The sequence below is a fragment of the Panulirus ornatus genome, chromosome 35 (assembly GCF_036320965.1).
Source record: "Panulirus ornatus isolate Po-2019 chromosome 35, ASM3632096v1, whole genome shotgun sequence".
NCBI classification, from domain to species: Eukaryota; Metazoa; Arthropoda; class Malacostraca; order Decapoda; family Palinuridae; genus Panulirus; species Panulirus ornatus.
The window spans coordinates 12,552,902-12,572,785 of record NC_092258.1 but is presented as its reverse complement, the minus strand read 5'-3'; the positions used below and the strand labels follow the sequence as shown (position 1 = coordinate 12,572,785).

Sequence of the window (19,884 nt, the reverse complement as noted above, 5' to 3'; positions counted from 1 at the left end):
ACATTAAAGTTCGAAACGGGTTTGCAAAGAGTAAAAAGTCCTTTCAAAAGTCCAGAAGTGCCTGAGGAATACGTCTTATATAGAGATGATACAAGTGAGCTGTAGACAAGATTCTGATTTGGGATAATGGAAAGTTTACATGTCACATGAAGGGAAACAGAACAGAACATTACATTGCTTCTTATTACGATGTTTACGACTGCGGAGGTTATGAGTACGATGTGCTCTTCTGGGCTGCAGCTGTAGCTCTCTTAGGCGGTCCGAGTGTGTGAAAGTTCGGAGATGACATATAGTGTTTTTACACAGGGGAAGCAACAGAAAGACAGTAGTTAATTCTTTTTCAATATTCGACCATCAATCGGAGGATAAAAACCGTAAGATATAGAGTCAAGGTCAGTAGTTTCCCTACCCCAACCCTGGCTGAGGGGAAGTCGAAGCCATGGTTTAAGAAAGGCCAGGGAAGCGAACACACATGGACGCTAGTTGATAGTTTGGTAAAAAACTCACGTTGACGGTGGAGATACACACTCCACACTTCAACACAAGTCTCTAACGAAACACAGTTGTGAAATACGAATCATAGTATTGCTATGTTGTACTACACTGATAGGATTATAAAATTTCTATACTTACTTTTTTTTCAAACACCACAATGTGTCGTCGCAGACACACCTATGCAAACACATCCACTTTACACAGTCGTTCCACGCCTTTGTTTTGCCTGCACACAGGTGGAGGAAGAGCTCATGTGTTTTGTATGAGAGACTGTGTTGAGGTGGGGCGCGGGCGACCAAACCACTGAACTAGCGTATGACCACTCGCCCGGCCCTTCTCAAACCCTGTCTTCAACTCCCTCCCAGCCAGGTGGGGTAGAGGAAGTATGGCTCGTGACCCTACCTCCTGGATTCGGTGGTTCACGTATAAAGTAAGATTCCGACTTAGAAGCAGGACAAAGACGGTATATAATTGGGCAAGAAATCTTGAGATTTTTGTTTTTTTTTAAGCTATTACGACCGAAGCACAGGAGGACAGCTGGGGACAACTGTCTCCGGAAGGGGATAACACAAGTGTGAAAGACAACGCTCGAACTGGTGTTGACAGATGTGGCCACAACCCACCTTATGATCCCAGGTCTCGCCGCTCATGAGCCCTGAGCAGAAGATGTTGACGACGTCAGGGTCGGAGTAGTTGAGGCTGGTGGGGAGGAAGGCGGAGGTCGGGGGCACCAACAGAACCGCCGCCACCGTCACCACAGTCAGCCACAGCATCTTGAGGCCTGGTGGGGAAGAGGTGAGGGTGAGAGGGTCTTCCTGCACACAGCTTCACTGACTGAACTAGGCTTGGAATAAAGATTTGGCGGGCAACAGAAACAGTGAAAAATTAAATACGATAGCCTAAGATATCTGTTCGGCAATGGGTAGAAAAAAGTGCAACAAGGTGAGTAGTTCCACGAGAGAGAGAGAGAGAGAGAGAGAGAGAGAGAGAGAGAGAGAGAGAGAGAGAGAGAGAATCACAGCTACCTTCCCTCGAGCTGCCAACAGCCACACATGAGACAGTCTTGCTGAGATCCGCATAACTCCAGCCCCTGGGGCAGGCACGCAATCAAGAATAGAAACCAGAGGTTATATCCGCACGAAGAGGAAGAGAACCACCACTACGGAGTAGGTAACATTGGTCAGGTTAAGTTAGACTGAGAGTTTGATAACTAAGATTGCCTCAGATTCTGTCGAGTCAGGTAGGCGAGGCAACAGCCGCCCTCTATGTGACAGTTGTAGTCCACGTAAGGATGACCCAGGAAACACCATGCAGGATGTGTTCACAGTGTTGGGCCATAAAAGCGAGTGGAAAAGTCGTCAAAAGAAAGATTTCTTTAAGGCGTTAAAATTTGACTAGGTTAGGTCTGCCTTCCACAAGGGGAATCCTTTCCAGGTCTGAGTTTATGGAATAAATTGTAACAAGTCAAACCTTATAGTAAAACAGAATGTGCAACTGGGTCATCTGCATTTGAGTGAACTGGGCTTTTTTGAAGAGAGATGACCTTAAAAGAGACAAAGCAAGTAAGAGACAGAACAGAATCCTCAGAAACACCTATGATGATGGGAAAACCTGTTCGTGTTCTTGTGTTCAAGCCAAACACTGGCTATGCATCTACTTGTGAACTAAGTCTACGAAACTACTCACCACTGTTCTCGGCCTTAACATGAATCTACCATTCACCAATTCCATCCTGTCTCTCGCCTACTGATCATAATTCTTTCGAAAATAAGATTCTCCATCCCCAAGTATATGTTCAACCCTCTCTTCCCCATGGTGACACTACATTCATGTAATTACTAAAATTACCGTAATCTGGCTCAACATGAAAGAGGTAACGAAGAGCCTAGCTCGCTCACCCACAGTATTGCCTTACCCTTCCTCCCCTCGGATATAAGTCCTCTTAGGGTCACGTTAATCTCTCACCTCAGACTGTAGGATCTCGCAGATGAAGTGTTAGTGTCTGGACGTCGATGTCATGCAATGCGAATTTGAGTAATGTACACGGAAAGTTTTAGATACAGATCTCGGGTTCTTCCTAGCTTTAACCACTGTACTGTCTGCAGACGGGTGCTGGGCTAATCACATTTCAGGGCTGTACACAAGGCGGCTTTAACAGTAAGACACTTTCCAGTATGGAGCAAAAACCTTGGGTAAGACACTGTCTCGGCTAACACTAGGGTGAACTCTGCTCTCTCACTGTTAGACGCACTGCGGGTGAGACTGCCCGGTGGTACTGATGTTCGGCCTTATATAATCTAAACTGTTGCGAAATTATTGAAAGATCTAGAAGTTTCTAATACATGAAAAGATGACGTAATATTCACATGGGCTGAGAATCTGACAGATGCTAGTGGTGCTCGTAGGCGGGTGTACAGCATTACTCGCGGCAATATATATATATATATATATATATATATATATATATATATATATATATATATATATATATATATATATCTTTTTTTCCATACTATCCGCCATTTCCCGCGTTAGCGAGGTAGCGTTAAGAACAGAGGACTGGGCCTTTGAGGTAATATCCTCATCTGGCCCCCTTCTCTGTTCCTTCTTTGGAAAAAAAAAAACAAAAAAACAAGAGGGGAGGATTTCCAGCCACCCGCTCCCTTCCCTTTTAGTCGCCTTCTACGACACGCAGGGAATACGTGGGAAGTGTTCTTTCTCCCCTATCCCCATATATATATACATATATATATATATATATATATATATATATATATATATATATATATATATATATATATGACCTATTGCATCCACTAGGCAGCCTGATATCAACACATTACAATCATTAGAATCAAACGTTCTACGGCTTTTCAACTTGCTTCGCTCCACACATATCAGTACCAACCTGTCCCTCCCAGATAGGTGTACTGCTCACACAAAATCTATTCACGTACCTACACTCACAAAAATGATATGTGTATGTGTGTGTGTGTGTGTGTGTGTGTGTGTGTGTGTGTGTGTGTGTGTGTGTGGTGCATTACACAGAGCACCACAGATAAGAGGTGTGAGACTGGAGCAGGTGGTTGGTGTACCGCCTGGCACTGTCCCATCCCACCACAACTCCCTCCTCCCGCACCAACACAGGCAGATTACACCATGAAATACTGATATCCTTTTTCTTACTTTATATCTCATGTATTGCGTCAAAACCTGCTTATGTCGTCCAGTCAGCCGCTGTGTGGAATACTGCGCAGCGCTACACAGATCGTCCGTCGTGGAACTTGATAGTACTGAAGGATATAGAAAGTCGGACCCCATGTATGCACAAAGTAATGGAGGTCACACAAATGCAACAGGCGGGTGACAGGTACTGCGTCACTGAAAACAAGAGAGGGAAGTTGTCGGGAGAGGAACCCACGGCGTTCAAATGTGGGAAGACACCTGAAGAGTGTACATGAGAAGGGAGGGACAGGGAACAGAATTGAAGGAAGACGAGGTCTGGTGAGTGAGAGTCCGGCTCTCAAGGACACTGAAATCGAGCAAGATGTCAGGAACATAAGGGATAGAGAAGGCGAGGGTGGTATACTTGCTGTTAACGTCGCTGACTATGAGTGTGTAACTGGAGGGATGTCTGATCATTATCTTTTGGAGGCGAAGTTGAAGATTTGTCGGGGTTTTCAGAATAGAAGAGAGAATGTTGGGGTGAAGAGAGTGGTGAGAGTAAGTGAGCTTGGGAAGGAGACTTGTGTGAGGAAGTACCAAGAGAGGCTGAGTACAGAATGGAAAAAGGTGAGAACAAAGGAGGTAAGGGGAGTGGGGGAGGAATGGTATGTATTTAGGGAAGCAGTGATGGCTTGCGCAAAAGATGCTTGTGGCATGAGAAGCGTGGGAGGTGGGTTGATTAGAAAGGGTAGTGAGTTGTGGGATGAAGAAGTAAGATTATCAGTGAAAGAGAAGAGAGAGGCATTTGGACGATTTTTGCATGGAAAAAATGCAAATGAGTGGGAGATGTATAAAAGAAAGAGGCAGGAGGTCAAGAGAAAGGTGCAAGAGGTGAAAAAGAGGGCAAATGAGAGTTGGGGTGAGAGTATCATTAAATTTTAGGGAGAATAAAAAGATGTTTTGGAAGGAGGTAAATAAAGTGCGTAAGACAAGGGAGCAAATGGGAACTTCAGTGAAGGGGGCTAATGGGGAGGTGATAACAAGTAGTGGTGATGTGAGAAGGAGATGGAGTGAGTATTTTGAAGGTTTGTTGAATGTGTCTGATGATAGAGTGGCAGATATAGGGTGTTTTGGTCGAGGTGGTGTGCAAAGAGAGAGGGTTAGGAAAAATGATTTGGTAAACAGAGAAGAGGTAGTAAAAGCTTTGCGGAAGATGAAAGCCGGCAAGGCAGCAGGTTTGGATGGTATTGCAGTGGAATTTATTAAAAAAGGGGGTGACTGTATTGTTGACTGGTTGGTAAGGTTATTTAATGTATGTATGATTCATGGTGGGGTGCCTGAGGATTGGCGGAATGCTTGCATAGTGCCATTGTACAAAGGCAAAGGGGATAAAAGTGAGTGCTCAAATTACAGAAGTATAAGTTTGTTGAGTATTCCTGGTAAATTATATGGGAGGGTATTGATTGAGAGGGTGAAGGCATGTACGGAGCATCAGATTGGGGAAGAGCAGTGTGGTTTCAGAAGTGGTAGAGGATGTGTGGATCAGGTGTTTGCTTTGAAGAATGTATGTGAGAAATACTTAGAAAAGCAAATGGATTTGTATGCAGCATTTATGGATCTGGAGAAGGCATATGATAGAGTTGATAGAGATGCTCTGTGGAAGGTATTAAGAGTATATGGTGTGGGAGGCAAGTTGTTAGAAGCAGTGAAAAGTTTTTATCGAGGATATAAGGCATTTGTACGTGTAGGAAGAGAGGAAAGTGATTGGTTCTCAGTGAATGTAGGTTTGCGGCAGGGGTGTGTGATGTCTCCATGGTTGTTTAATTTGTTTATGGATAGGGTTGTTAGGGAGGTGAATGCAAGAGTTTTGGAAAGAGGGGCAAGTATGCAGTCTGTTATGGATGAGAGAGCTTGGGAAGTGAGTCAGTTGTTGTTCGCTGATGATACAGCGCTGGTGGCTGATTCATGTGAGAAACTGCAGAAGCTGGTGACTGAGTTTGGTAAAGTGTGTGAAAGAAGAAAGTTGAGAGTAAATGTGAATAAGAGCAAGGTTATTAGGTACAGTAGGGTTGAGGGTCAAGTCAATTGGGAGGTAAGTTTGAATGGAGAAAAACTGGAGGAAGTGATGTGTTTTAGATATCTGGGAGTGGATCTGGCAGCAGATGGAACCATGGAAGCGGAAGTGAATCATAGGGTGGGGGAGGGGGCGAAAATTCTGGGAGCCTTGAAGAATGTGTGGAAGTCGAGAACAGTATCTCGGAAAGCAAAAATGGGTATGTTTGAAGGAATAGTGGTTCCAACAATGTTGTATGGTTGCGAGGCGTGGGCTATGGATAGAGTTGTGCGCAGGAGGGGGGTGGATGTGCTGGAAATGAGATGTTTGAGGACAATATGTGGTGTGAGGTGGTTTGATCGAGTAAGTAATGTAAGGGTAAGAGAGATGTGTGGAAATAAAAAGAGTGTGGTTGAGAGAGCAGAAGAGGGTGTTTTGAAATGGTTTGGTCACATGGAGAGAATGAGTGAGGAAAGACTGACCAAGAGGATATATGTGTCGGAGGTGGAGGGAACGAGGAGAAGTGGGAGACCAAATTGGAGGTGGAAAGATGGAGTGAAAAAGATTTTGAGTGATCGAGGCCTGAACATGCAGGAGGGTGAAAAGCGGGCAAGGAATAGAGTGAATTGCAACGATGTGGTGGACCGGGGCCGACGTGCTGTCAGTGGATTGAAGCAGGGCATGTGAAGCAGGGCATGGAAAGTTCTGTGGTACCTGGATGTGGAAAGGGAGCTGTAGATTCGGTGCATTATTACATGACAGCTAGAGACTGAGTGTGAACGAATGGGGCCTTTGTTGTCTTTTCCTAGCGCTACCTCGCACACATGAGGGGGGAGGGGGTTGTTATTCCATGTGTGGCGGGGTGGCGATGGTAATAAATAAAGGCAGACAATATGAATTATGTACATATGTATATACGAATAAAGTGCATATGTATATATGTATATGTCTGTGTGTGTATATATATATGTATACGTTGAGATGTATAGGTATGTATATTTGCTTGTGTGGACGTGTATGTATATACATGTGTATGTGGGTGGGTTGGGCCATTCTTTCGTCTGTTTCCTTGCGCTACCTCGCTAACGCGGGAGACAGCGACAAAGCAAAATAATATATATATATATATATATATATATATATATATATATTCGCCGGCCTGAGTTCACACTGCGGGTGAAGAGTTACTTTAAATAGCGTACAATTTCGTCAAAATACTCCTCAATTTCAACGAGTCTATCTTATTCCTGCTACTGGATGTAGCGCACCCTTGGAACTGCAGGAGCCCCCTGGAGGAAGGGTCACAGGTCACACCAGCCCCCGAGTCTACGTGTAGAAAAATCAACCACACCCAGCAGTCACCCTCCTGCCTCAGGGGAACCCAGGTGTTCCCTTTCCCGCGCGGACGTCAGGGCAGGAGCCCAGCGAACTGTCCTCACCCACCGTGCCGGACCATGAGTCTGACCCAGATACTTGTGACATAAGACAACACCAAGGACACGGAGGAGGCTCATGACACTTATACACCACACCGTTCCATTTACCGATGCTACATAGGAGGACAAAAGTGATCAAAGACTATGGCAACAGTCAGGAAATATAATCCACGAGAATGAAATTACTCAGCACAATATGCTCAACACTGGCAGACTATCCTCATCACCTGCCCTCCGAGGTACATTCCCCATCCTGCAGGACCTGACCAACATACCCAACACTGAGCTATGTGGAGATCTGAACGCCATGCGTGGCTCAACACTCACACCCAGGATCCACAAAGTGAGTTCATCATAAAACAACTGCATCTTTACCAACATCCTCAGCCCACTTATCCTGCCAACCACACACCCAGAAAGCACGTCTATCGCGCCCACAACGACATGAACCCTCCTCTACCACAAACCTACTCTGGCAACACTTCACCTTCCGCACCCAACCACCAAATACCATGCCATGCCACACCTCACCATGCCACACCTCACCATGCCACACCTCGCCATGCCACACCTCACCAACACCATAAACCAAGCCAACGAGAAGCTGATACTACAGGGACATAAAAGACAATGTAACAAACATCGAAACTGCAAACAACACTGTCGCTAAACATGTTCACCGAGATGCAAACAACAGACAGTCACTCCTTCCCTATCACTATGACTCACGAGATATACAACAGAAGCCATCGACACTTCCCACACCACGCCCGGTCCCTACACATGATGCACCTGTGACCCAGGGAACATCATCTCTCTTCTGGAGGAACACACAAACATGCTCGTAAACACTACACAGAAATGAGCCACAACCTAACCTTATCCCAGAAAAGTTATAGAAAAACCAACATAAACTTTATCCTAAAACTTCTGTTGAACTGAACTTCACTCCTGCTGACACTCTCGATGAACTGACCTTCACTCCTGCTGACACTCACGATGAACTGACCTTCACTCCTGCTGACACTCACGATGAACTGACCTTCACTCCTGCTGACACTCACGATGAACTGATCTTCACTTTTGCTGACACTCACGATGAACTGACCTTCACTCTTGCTGACACTCACGATGAACTGACCTTCACTCCTGCTGACACTCACGTTGAACTGATCTTCACTTTTGCTGACACTCACGATGAACTGACCTTCACTCCTGCTGACACTCACGTTGAACTGATCTTCACTTTTGCTGACACTCACGATGAACTGACCTTCACTCTTGCTGACACTCACGATGAACTGACCTTCACTTCTCCTGACACTCACGATGAACTGAACTTCACTCTTGCTGACACTAACGATGAACTGACCTTCACTCCTCCTGACACTCACGATATTGACCTTCACTGCTGCTGACACTCACAATGAACTGACCTTCACTCTTGCTGACACTCATAATGAACTGACCTTCACTCTTGCTGACACTCACGATGAACTGACCTTCACTCTTGCTGACACTCACGATGAACTGACCATCACTCTTGCTGACACTCACGATGAACTGACCTTCACTCCTCCTGACACTCACGATAAATTGATCTTCACTCCTGCTGACACTCACGATGAACTGACCTTCACTCTTGCTGACACGATGAACTGACCTTCATTGCTGACACTCACGATGAACTGACCTTCACTCTTGCTGACACTCACGATGAACTGACCTTCACTCCTGCTGACACTCACGATGAACTGACCTTCACTCTTGCTCACACTCACGATGAACTGACCTTCACTCCTGCTGACACTCACGATGAACTGACCTTCACTCCTGCTGACACTCACGATGAACTGATCTTCACTTTTGCTGACACTCACGATGAACTGACCATCACTCTTGCTGACACTCACGATGAACTGACCTTCACTCCTGCTGACACTCACGTTGAACTGATCTTCACTTTTGCTGACACTCACGATGAACTGACCTTCACTCTTGCTGACACTCACGATGAACTGACCTTCACTTCTCCTGACACTCACGATGAACTGAACTTCACTCTTGCTGACACTCACGATGAACTGACCTTCACTCCTCCTGACACTCACGATATTGACCTTCACTGCTGCTGACACTCACAATGAACTGACCTTCACTCTTGCTGATACTCATAATGAACTGACTTCACTCTTGCTGACACTCACGATGAACTGACCTTCACTCTTGCTGACACTCACGATGAACTGACCATCACTCTTGCTGACACTCACGATGAACTGACCTTCACTCCTCCTGACACTCACGATAAATTGATCTTCACTCCTGCTGACACTCACGATGAACTGACCTTCACTCTTGCTGACACGATGAACTGACCTTCATTGCTGACACTCACGATGAACTGACCATCACTCTTGCTGACACTCACGATAAACTGACCTTCACTCCTGCTGACACTCACGATGAACTGACCTTCACTCTTGCTGACAGTCACGATGAACTGACCTTCACTCCTGCTGACACTCACGATGAACTGACCTTCACTCTTGCTCACACTCACGATGAACTGACCTTCACTCCTGCTGACACTCACGATGAACTGACCATCACTCTTGCTGACACTCACGATGAACTGACCTTCACTCTTGCTGACACTCACGATGCACCTCAAACAACTCCTGATAACACATCCAACTTCCCCACAAAACACTTTCGCTCACTGTTATCTGAAACCATTCCTGTTCGAACAACAAAATCCAAAACATCTGGAAATCTGCCAACACAGTACCCGCCCTAAACCTCTCCAAACCACCCAACTCCCTCTCCTCCTACCGCTCTACACCACAGTTGTCCGCAGTATCATAATTCCCTGATAAAACTAACCACAACAGGATCAGAGCACATCCTGGATAGCTTCAAGGAACCACAGCCCCCTTCACCGTCCTCATACAAAAAAATACTCAAAATCATCTTCTAAAACGATGAAGAGTAAGAATATAATGGTTAGATACATCCATAACCCGTTGTCAAACCATTGTTACTCACGAAACATTTACTTCAAAAATCGTCAAACTCTATCATGGAGTTGCCCAAGGAGCAGTTCTTTCTCCAACTCTCTTCAGTGTCTTCCTACGTGACCTTCCATCACCTATATGCCTATGACAGTCAGTCACATCCCAGCAACGTGGCATTACCCAAGTCATCTGTTGACGTACAGCACTAAGTCACACAATGAAACCACTGGCTCACTGAAAACACAATGTCCGCATCATCAAAAATGTCTTTTGTCGTTTCCTTTAACTCTTGTTAAACATGAATCCATGGGATGGATTGTGGGGATCATGGGAGGGACTGTGGGGATCATGGGACACTGGTTATCCCAACAACGAAGATTCTACTGATCCTATGATGAGAAGAAATGAAACAGAAGGAAACAACATCCTGGGAAAGAATCAGTTCGGGTTCAAGGATGAATGAAGATCTGGAGAAGATACAGGATACAGGAGTGAGGAGCAAATTGAGCTAAATTTTTTTTTTTTTTAAGTTTGGCAGTGAGTTCTCTGTATGTTTCCTAGTCTGAGACGGTTTGGAGTTGGGAGATGGTGGTAAAATGGACTGACGATGAAGTTGACAGTGAGTGAGGACTGATCAACAGCCCATATGAGGATCATGAGGTGGTGGTGAGAATGGCGTTAGGTTATTGCAGAATCAGGAGTGACTGGACGGTGAGGTCAGCAAAGGTGCTCATTACCTCCTTTTCTTTGCTGTTCTGTGCCGAGATGATGAAGATGAGGATGACTGGAGCGACCGATATAGTGGAGAGAGAAGGAAAAGGAGGAGGAGGAGGAGAGATGCTGAACCATGTATAGTAGGTAGATGACGAAAGTGTGGTAGCCAGGACTAGTGCAGGCCTGCAGAGGATGGTGGGAGGTCCAAACACTCGGTGAAGAAGTTTGGTAGAAACATGGATCTAGGCGAACACAGAAGGTGGTGTAGACGTCAGAGAAGTGATAACTTTATGGTCTGTGGCAAGAGGGTCGAACAAGTGAACTGTCTCAGATACTTGGATGTTAGGATGGCAGTGGAAGGTGCCATACAGAGATGGGATCAAAGGGTCTGGTTGGCGAGGCAAGCTTGCAGTGAAATTAGACACAAGACGACTAAGAACTTGAGCAATAAACTAAAGAAGAATATTGTAAAGACAGTGATGTGGAGTGTGGCTCTCGACGGAACCGAAATGTAAACCGAGAGGAGGGAAGATCCCAGATCGCCTGGAGGCCTCTGGGACGTAGATGTGGAGAAAGATGAAAGACGTGACCCGAGTGGAAAAGATGGTGAGAAATTCTGGAAAATACAGAAGTAAAAAAACTGATGGAGATGACTTAGGAAGATGAAGGCTGTGGACACATGCTTGGAGATGGACTACTTAAAGATGTGATTGGTTGTATGATGGAGGGAAAGCCCTCAAGATGGAGACCAAAATATATCATGATGGAGGAACTGAAGGACGAATCATTAGAGGAGACGAAGCAGATCAAGAGGAGCGGAGAGGGACGCTGGGTCATGATGGGCTTCCCGTCTTGATGACTGCCCGGAACACAGGAGGAGTGAATAGATCTCTCTCTCTCTCTCTCTCTCTCTCTCTCTCTCTCTCTCTCTCTCTCTCTCTCTCTCTCTCTCTCTCTCTCTCTATTTCGAATTCTCTGCGGACAGAAGTTCCTAAGGGCTACCGCTGCCTAAGACGTCTGAGAAATGACAAAGTTGCAGCTTCAACCACCCTCACACAACAGGTGGGACATCTGCCATGAACACAGTGGCGACGGTAGTTACTGTAAGAACCCAAATGAAGGCTTGTCGTATCAATCGGGGAAAGAGGATGACTTAATAGAAGAGGTGCACTGCAATGTAGGATGACCTAGAGAGATCAGGATAGAGAAAGGTTTCATACTAGGGTCATATAAAGGAGCTGAGGAGGAGAGGAACTGGGAAGCGTGGAGTGAAGGAGAAAAAAAAGATCAAGTCAGAATTGTGGGCCAGGATCGGGCCATGATAAGCTGGAGAAAATGGAGAGTTGCTCTTGGGAGCGTCTGTGATGAGAGGACGATTATGAATCTCAAGGTGAGGCGGCAACAGTATGGTCAACATCGAGCAGCATCAACCTGGACAATACGGTTAAAGATTCAACTGTAGCTGAGAGAACAGAGATGAGAATGTTAAGATGGTCCAGTACCGGGGACAACGCTTTAGGTGAGGGGTCAGAAGATGACGACGTCGACGTCAGGAACATGGACGTCAGAAATACTGCTGACGAGTTCGGAGTCCAGACCAAGGTGGTGGGGGACGGGTGTCGGGGAGGAAGGTAGAGCCAGTTTTACTGTGGCTACTGGTGCATGAGGGGAGCACAGAGAGGTAGATCATGAGGCGAAGAGATGAGGAAGCGAAGACATGAGGGGAAGGTGGACTGATCAAGGAAGAAACAGAGAGAGAGAGAGAGAGAGAGAGAGAGAGAGAGAGAGAGAGAGAGAGAGAGAGAGAGAGAGAGAGAGAGAGAGAGAGGATTCACTCAAGCAAACAGAGAGGATGAGAAAGGTCAGTAGAAAGGAAGAGTATAAAGAGTGAAAGGATAAAAGTAGTCATGGGAGAGTTCAACTCTACAGCTGGACCTGGGCGAGTTCTACCCTGCAGCTGGACCTGGGATAGTCCTACCCTACACATGGACCTGGGCGAGTTCTACCCTGCAGCTGGACCTGGGATAGTCCTACCCTACACATGGACCTGGGCGAGTTCTACCCTGCAGCTGGACCTGGGATAGTCCTACCCTACACATGGACCTGGGCGAGTTCTACCCTGCAGCTGGACCTGGGATAGTCCTACCCTACACATGGACCTGGGCGAGTTCTACCCTGCAGCTGGACCTGGAATAGTCCTACCCTACACATGGACCTGGGCGAGTTCTACCCTGCAGCTGGACCTGGGATAGTCCTACCCTACACATGGACCTGGGCGAGTTCTACCCTGCAGCTGGACCTGGGATGATTCTACCTTACACATGGACCTGGGAGATATGTCCCCCCTTACCCGAAACCCGGTCCTGGGAGAGATGTCCCCTACCCTACAGCTGGTCCTGGGAGAGATGTACCCCTACCCTACAGCTGGTCCTGGGAGAGGTGTCCCCCTACCCTACAGCTGGTCCTGGGAGAGAGGTACCCCTACCTTACAGCTGGACCTAAGAAAGATTTCCTCATCTCTACAGCTGGTCCTGGACCTGAGGTTTCTTACCATCTTTCTACACGATCAATTTTTCTATCTTTCCTTTCTCCACATATGTATTACTCTCTCTCTATCTCTCAGGTGTTTCTCCTCTCTTATCCCCTACCATCATCTCCTGCTCTCTCTCTACATCATTCTCATTCATTCTAAGCTCTACTGTGATTCTGGATTTGCCTTTGCATCGCCACAGTCCTCTGACTTTGATTCGATCGATGATCTCCTCATAGTCGACTGTGGTGTCCTATCAAGTCATCATCGGGTTCCTGGAAGGTTATCACTGGGGTCAAAGAAAGTCATAATAGTGTTACTGGAAAGTCATCGTCGGGTTTCTAGAGTCATCATTGTGTTCCTGCAAAGTCATCATCGGGTTCCTGGAAAGTCATCGTCGGGTTTCTAGAGTCATCATTGTGTTCCTGTAAAGTCATCATCGGGTTCCTGGAAAGTCATCACTGGGTTCCTGGAAAGTCACCACTGGGTTTCTAGAAAGTCATCACTGGGTTCCTAGAAAGTCATCACTGGGTTCCTGGAAAGTCATCACTGGGTTCCTAGAAAGTCATCATTGGGTTCCTGGAAAGTCATCATTGGCTTCCTGGAAAGTCACCATTGGGTCTTGGAAAGTCATCATTGGGTCCTGGAAAGTCATCATTGGGTCCTGGAAAGTCATCATTGGGTCCTGGAAAGTCATCACTGGGTTCCTGGAAAGTCACCACTGAGTTTCTGGAAAGTCATCATTGAGTTCCTGGAAAGTCATCACTGGAATTCTGGAAAGCCACATTGTTTCATGGAAAGTCATCATTGGGTTCCTAGGAAGTCATCACTGGAATTCTGGAAAGTCACATTGTTTCATGGAAAGTCATCACTGGGTTCCTAGGAAGTCATCATTGAGTTCCTAGAAAGTCATCATTGGGTTCCCAAAAAGTCATCACTGAGTACCTGGGAAGTCAATCTTGAAATACTTTCCAGTTTGTTTCTTTCCGCTGAAGACTCTTAGAAAACTCATAAAGAAAACCCATCACATTTTCTCTATGTTCTATATGCATTCGTGGTGGCTGCGTAGTACACATGTGACGAGCCATCACACTTCAGGCGCTCTTACCGTCTATCTTAAGGACTGGGAGGCTGTTGTGGAGGAGCGAGGCTGTGAGAGTGCGCGAGCGAGAACCATCGTATAATCGACAAATACTTACGATTGTGGTTCGCTGGACAGCAGAGAACTGAAGAATGATGGGAGTGGATGAAGGGGCTCAGTAGTTGACAGTAGGTGGGCAAGTGATATAATTAGTGCACAGGAGGAACACCTGTGCAGCGAAGGCTGTGTTTCTATGTCCAGACTACCTGGACAGCAACAGCTTACTGCCAGCGACGCAGTCTCTGAGAGGGAGGTGTGTCCGCGGCAGACTTTTTCATCTGTCATGGCTCGTCTTATCGCCAGATACCCCTGAGAGCCCGGCAGGTGTGCCCAACAACCCTTCACCCCTCGCCTCCCCCAGGTTGTGTAACCCTAAGGCGTTTTCCGTGTGTAAAAATGTCAAGACCTCTGTGGCGACATTGTCCTCATCAGATTACCAAGGAGCACAAACATCTCTCAGAAAACAAAGAAATCCTAAGATGATAACTTATCGAGGCTAAGGTTAATTCGGAACAAGTTGTATCACCTTATATTAATTTCCGATTCACCTGATCATCTTTTACAAAGAGACTTGTGTGGAAGGAAAGAGGGGGAATACAGATATTGTCTTTGAAGAAGAGACACCATACTAAGAGATGGGCCTGCTGAGGTGATAAGGGATTTCATTTTCTGGTAAACAGGTATACAAGGCATAGGAGAATGTGGAAACACTCAACCACCAACTTCAAACTTGACTGTAATGACAACGTTTCAACGTGGCACAAACTTTTAAACTCTTTAAACTTTAAATCTTATTTTGGAGCGTCTCATGAGGTAGACTCCGGACAGAAAATAAATTTGTTAGATACTTGAAGGAGGGAGTGACAGAGAGCCGGTGGCCAGCCATGCTCACTTAACTTGCCAGTGAAACTGGACAACTGTACATCAGCTCAAAATCAACACGAGTCTAAATGCATCCTATCATTTCTTCTTTCCCGTCACAAGTGCCCCACACAGTCACATGTGCCCCACACAGTCACATGTGCCCCACACAGTCACATGTGCCCCACATAGTCACATGTGCCCCACATAGTCACATGTGCCCCACAATAGTCACATGTGCCCCACATAGTCACATGTGCCCCACATAGTCACATGTGCCCCACACAGTCACATGTGCCCCACATATAGTCACATGTGCCCCACATAGTCACATGTGCCCCACAATATCACATGTGCCCCACAATAGTCACACCTGCCCTACATATTTGGTAACTTAATCGCTCGAGTACGATAACGTGACCATAATCAACATCTTTTGCCTACGATGGGGAAAAAAAAACCTGACTAGTCCAAAGGTCATAATTACTGCAACAAGCGTGTCAACATGTGGGGAATTATTGCTGGTATGTGTGTGTGTGTGTGTGTGTGTAGTGGCAATGCACATCGATGGGAAGTCGGTCATGCGGGGTAGATAGGTATGCCTTGATAGCACCGGGGGCAGAGAGGCAACTGTGTGTGTGTGTGTGTGTGTGTGTGTGTGTGTGTGTGTACTGGCCCTGGAGACAGATTCTCAAGAGTGCAAGAGGCCTGTTCCACCAGTGAGAGGACTGAGGATACAATGAATGGATCAGACGAGACTGTAACGAAAGAGGAAAGTGGACAAGTCTATTGTGGAAATCTTCAGGATAAAGCGAAGGTGGTAACCTCACACATACACAGACGCCTCCCAGGCAGAGTTTTGAGTCATGGTCGACACCGGGAAGATATTTGTCTCATGGAGGATGATAAGGAACATGGGGGGTGTTCTTGTCCTATAAATAGCAGAAAAAAAACAAAAACAACAACAGCTCTTGGCTTTGGAAAACAAATGTGTTTAGTTCGTCTCTACCATTATCAATTCCATTTCCAGTTCCATAAGATGGGTCAGGAAGAAACAGCTCACAGCTGGTGTGTTTGAGTGAGACATGGACTTCCACACCTTTAAGAATGCTTCTGATTTCTCAATTGGCCCAATAGGCTTGTTCGTTAAGTAAAATGAACGTCTCTATAATCATCGTTATGGTTGTTCCAGTTCGTTCCTTTGATTGGTGCTTTTTGGTATGTACACACCCTGTATACAAAATGCTTCCGTTGCATTCCACCCCTGATTAGTTCCTCTGAAATATCCCGAGCACAGTCAGTTCTTTCTTTGCTTCCAACCACTCTCTTCCACTGTCAACCCCTCCTGCAGTCGACCCCACCGCCAAAATATCACCGTGACCATCTTACCATCCGCCAAATGTTCTGTATGTCCATTACAATCTTAACTCTCATCAGTGAGCCAGTTTTACTAACATCTTCCCATCACATGACCTTTCCCACATCTCCATTCGTCGGTCAGTCTATCCTCCTAACACACACTATACTTCACAGGTTACCTATCTCAGTTGTTGACATTATATCACACCTCTCCTGATTTGTATAAACCTGGGTTTCACACTGCTCCTCCGTGCAGGCGTCTTGCACACTCTCCGCTTAATCTTCTTAACGACCAAAGCTTTCAGTCTGCCTCCAGTTCATCTTCCTCGTATGACTCAACCTCATCTCTTTCCTCTGCCATTCTTACCGAGCGTTGCTCTTTTATATCTGGATCTACGCATAACGTCCAGATCCTCATGCATTCTAATACCACAGTGTGGTTTCCTACCCTTTTTAAAAACATTTCTTTTTCTATACTATCACTTTCAGCTTCCCTCTTCTCCTACAAGTATATCATCGAAGCGTCCCACCTTCCTATCCATCTCTTCCTCTCAGCATCATCTATATAAAGAAAGTGTAGCATCTTCCATTTCGATGCTCCATTGATGACATACTAGTCGACACTCACCTCCCTTCATCCCTCTTGCTCTCGCCTCGCGAACTTCCTCCTCATAATAAAACAATGATTACCCATCGTCACATGACACATCCTCGATGCTCTCTCATCTTATTTCAGACCTCACACTCACACCACCACTTTCATACATGAACACTTTCCATTCTAAATGTCCTAAACAACTTTCAAACATTCTCCACTCACACCATATATATTAAGAATTTCCTAGAGAACATTTCTATTCACTGTATCTAGCTATGCCTTTTCTAAATCCATAAATGCTGCATCTGCCAAACACACCCTTACTTTCACATACAACAACTTTTTCTACCTGTGAATGTCAGTTCTACTCAGTCTCTTTTCTTCGTCAACCCACCTGGTTCCTCACCATGAAAGGGTTCACTATTTCTTTAAACAAGCCCGTTCACTCTCCTGCCATACACCCTGCTCCAGGGAGGCTCCAGGTGTGGCTGGCCAGGCCAGTGACGGTTTGCCGGCAACGTCAACAACACTTTGTCTTCCCACCTCATTTTGTCAACTTCATTCGCACCTCCACCAGGTGTTGTGCAACAACGATTTATATGAATACAGTGGAAGGAAATTGGGTATAATAAGATAAGTTCACATCAATTTTATAAATTCACTCAAAATTTCAAATGAACGTTGTACGGGATTTAAAGTACCGCGGAGTCTTAAGGGCTGGAAGCATGTCGCAACTGTTGGTGGTTTCGGTACTGGCAGTGAGCGGGAAGAATGACTATAAAACATTGTATGTTTGGTGGATGGTACGACTTGTTAGTTGTTGACAGCCGTTCAGCCTAGCAACATGCATACAGTTTTGTCACGGAAAACACAGCGTCCTCTTGTCACCTACCTTTACCAACGCCAGTTTTAAGCTGATTACGTTAAACCCGAATCTTGCCCTTTTAAAACATCATTTCTTTCCACCCGAATTTACTCGTTATGTTATATACAATTTCCAGAGCAAGCCACACAGGTTGGAGTTCATGCCATATACACAAGTTGGAGCCCATGCCATGTACACCATATAGCAAATGTTTGAAACCATGTGTGAGGTGTAGTGTGGGGAGTCAAAAGTATCTTTTATCGTACATCAATACATATAGTTCCAAACTTTAGCAGAATACTTAACATTAAACAAAGATCGTCTATGGCGTCTATATATGACAAGAAACAATGAATGTAACAAAAAAATGATAACTTGCAATTATTTGCCTATGAGAGGAATCAGATCAAAGCCTATATCTATCATGGGAGAAATAATCTTTTCTTTATCGAACACATAACATGTTATCACCTCATGATAAAAGTGTATCTACTAATGCCAAATGATCTCAGACTGTATATAAATACTGATAAATGATTACTAAATAAATAAAAGAGAAAGAATCATTAAAGGACCAAGTGTTGTGAACCCCGCTATCACCACCTTCGCATGTGTGGCCTCTGTAGTCAACTAACCCTTGGTGGACTCTGCCATTCCTGTGACGCTGCCTTGCTCAGGCGACTCACGACGTTGCTTCTGCCATGGTTGTCCTGACACCAGCGGAGACACGACACTGCGTCGGGAGCGATCTAACCTCAGCCCACCGACCTGCTACGTCCACCCCGTTAGCTTAAAAGCTCCAAGAGAGAGGGACCACAACCGGCCTGGGTTGCTCTGGGTCCCGCACCACACGACACTGCCTCAGGGAGTCATTACATTCGAAACTTGGATGAACCGAAGTGAAACGGTGTCGGACTCGAACGCTTTATCGACAAAAATGTCACATCAGAAAGTAATGGCTGTATATTACTTCCACGCCCATTTTTCTCACATCTATATTTGGGGCTTACAGATTATCAGATATTAATTAATCTCATGTCATAAAGGGAAACTTGTGTACGCCTGTTAAAAGTTCCGTCCCGCCCCCAGCCACAGTTTGACTTCGAAACAACTGAGGTTCGAGCACCGAAGCAGAAGAAAGAAGTGCCTTTTTGAACCAACAGATGTCGCACCGGGGTGTTTATCACAGGGACGGGGGAGGAGGGCAGAGGGGGCGGTATGAAAGGAAGGTTGTGGGGAGGTGGGGGGACCCGACTCGACATCTATGCTACCAGATCTGATACCAGACGCGTGCTACCAGATCTGATACCAGACGCGCGTGCTACTAGATCTCGTACCAGACAAGCGTGCTACCAAATCTGATACCAGACGAGTGTGCTACCAGATCTCATACCATACGACTGTGGTACCATATCTGATGCCAAATGACTGTTTTACCAGATGTGATACCAGACAAGCGTACTACTAGATCTCATACCAGACGACTGTGCTACCAGATATGATACCAGACAAGCGTACTACTAGATCTCATACCAGACGACTGTGCTACCAGATATGATACCAGGCAGCTGGCCTACCAGAACTCACGCCAGACGACTGTGCTACCACATCTGACACCAGACGACCGTGCTGCTATCACGTCTGACACCA

The 19,884-nt window shown here is 45.9% G+C and overlaps 1 protein-coding gene across 4 annotated transcripts in view; it reads right to left on the bottom strand.

Moving 5' to 3' along the window:
- LOC139760165 (uncharacterized) overlaps positions 1-19,394 on the bottom strand; it is a 106,007-nt gene extending 86,613 nt beyond the window's left edge. The window contains exons 1-2 of one of the 4 annotated variants that reach the window (XM_071683077.1): positions 18,870-19,394; positions 1,119-1,276 (exon numbers count right to left, since the gene is read on the bottom strand). In XM_071683077.1, the coding sequence (XP_071539178.1) occupies positions 1,119-1,276; positions 18,870-18,888 (177 nt within the window). In that variant the 5' untranslated portion in view covers positions 18,889-19,394. Of the gene's footprint in view, positions 1-1,118; positions 1,277-2,460; positions 2,756-14,609; positions 14,791-17,763; positions 17,783-18,869 lie in introns of those variants that run through there. The other 3 variants (XM_071683080.1, XM_071683078.1, XM_071683079.1) reach the window with 3 other exon arrangements.
- Positions 19,395-19,884: the final 490 nt, after the last annotated feature.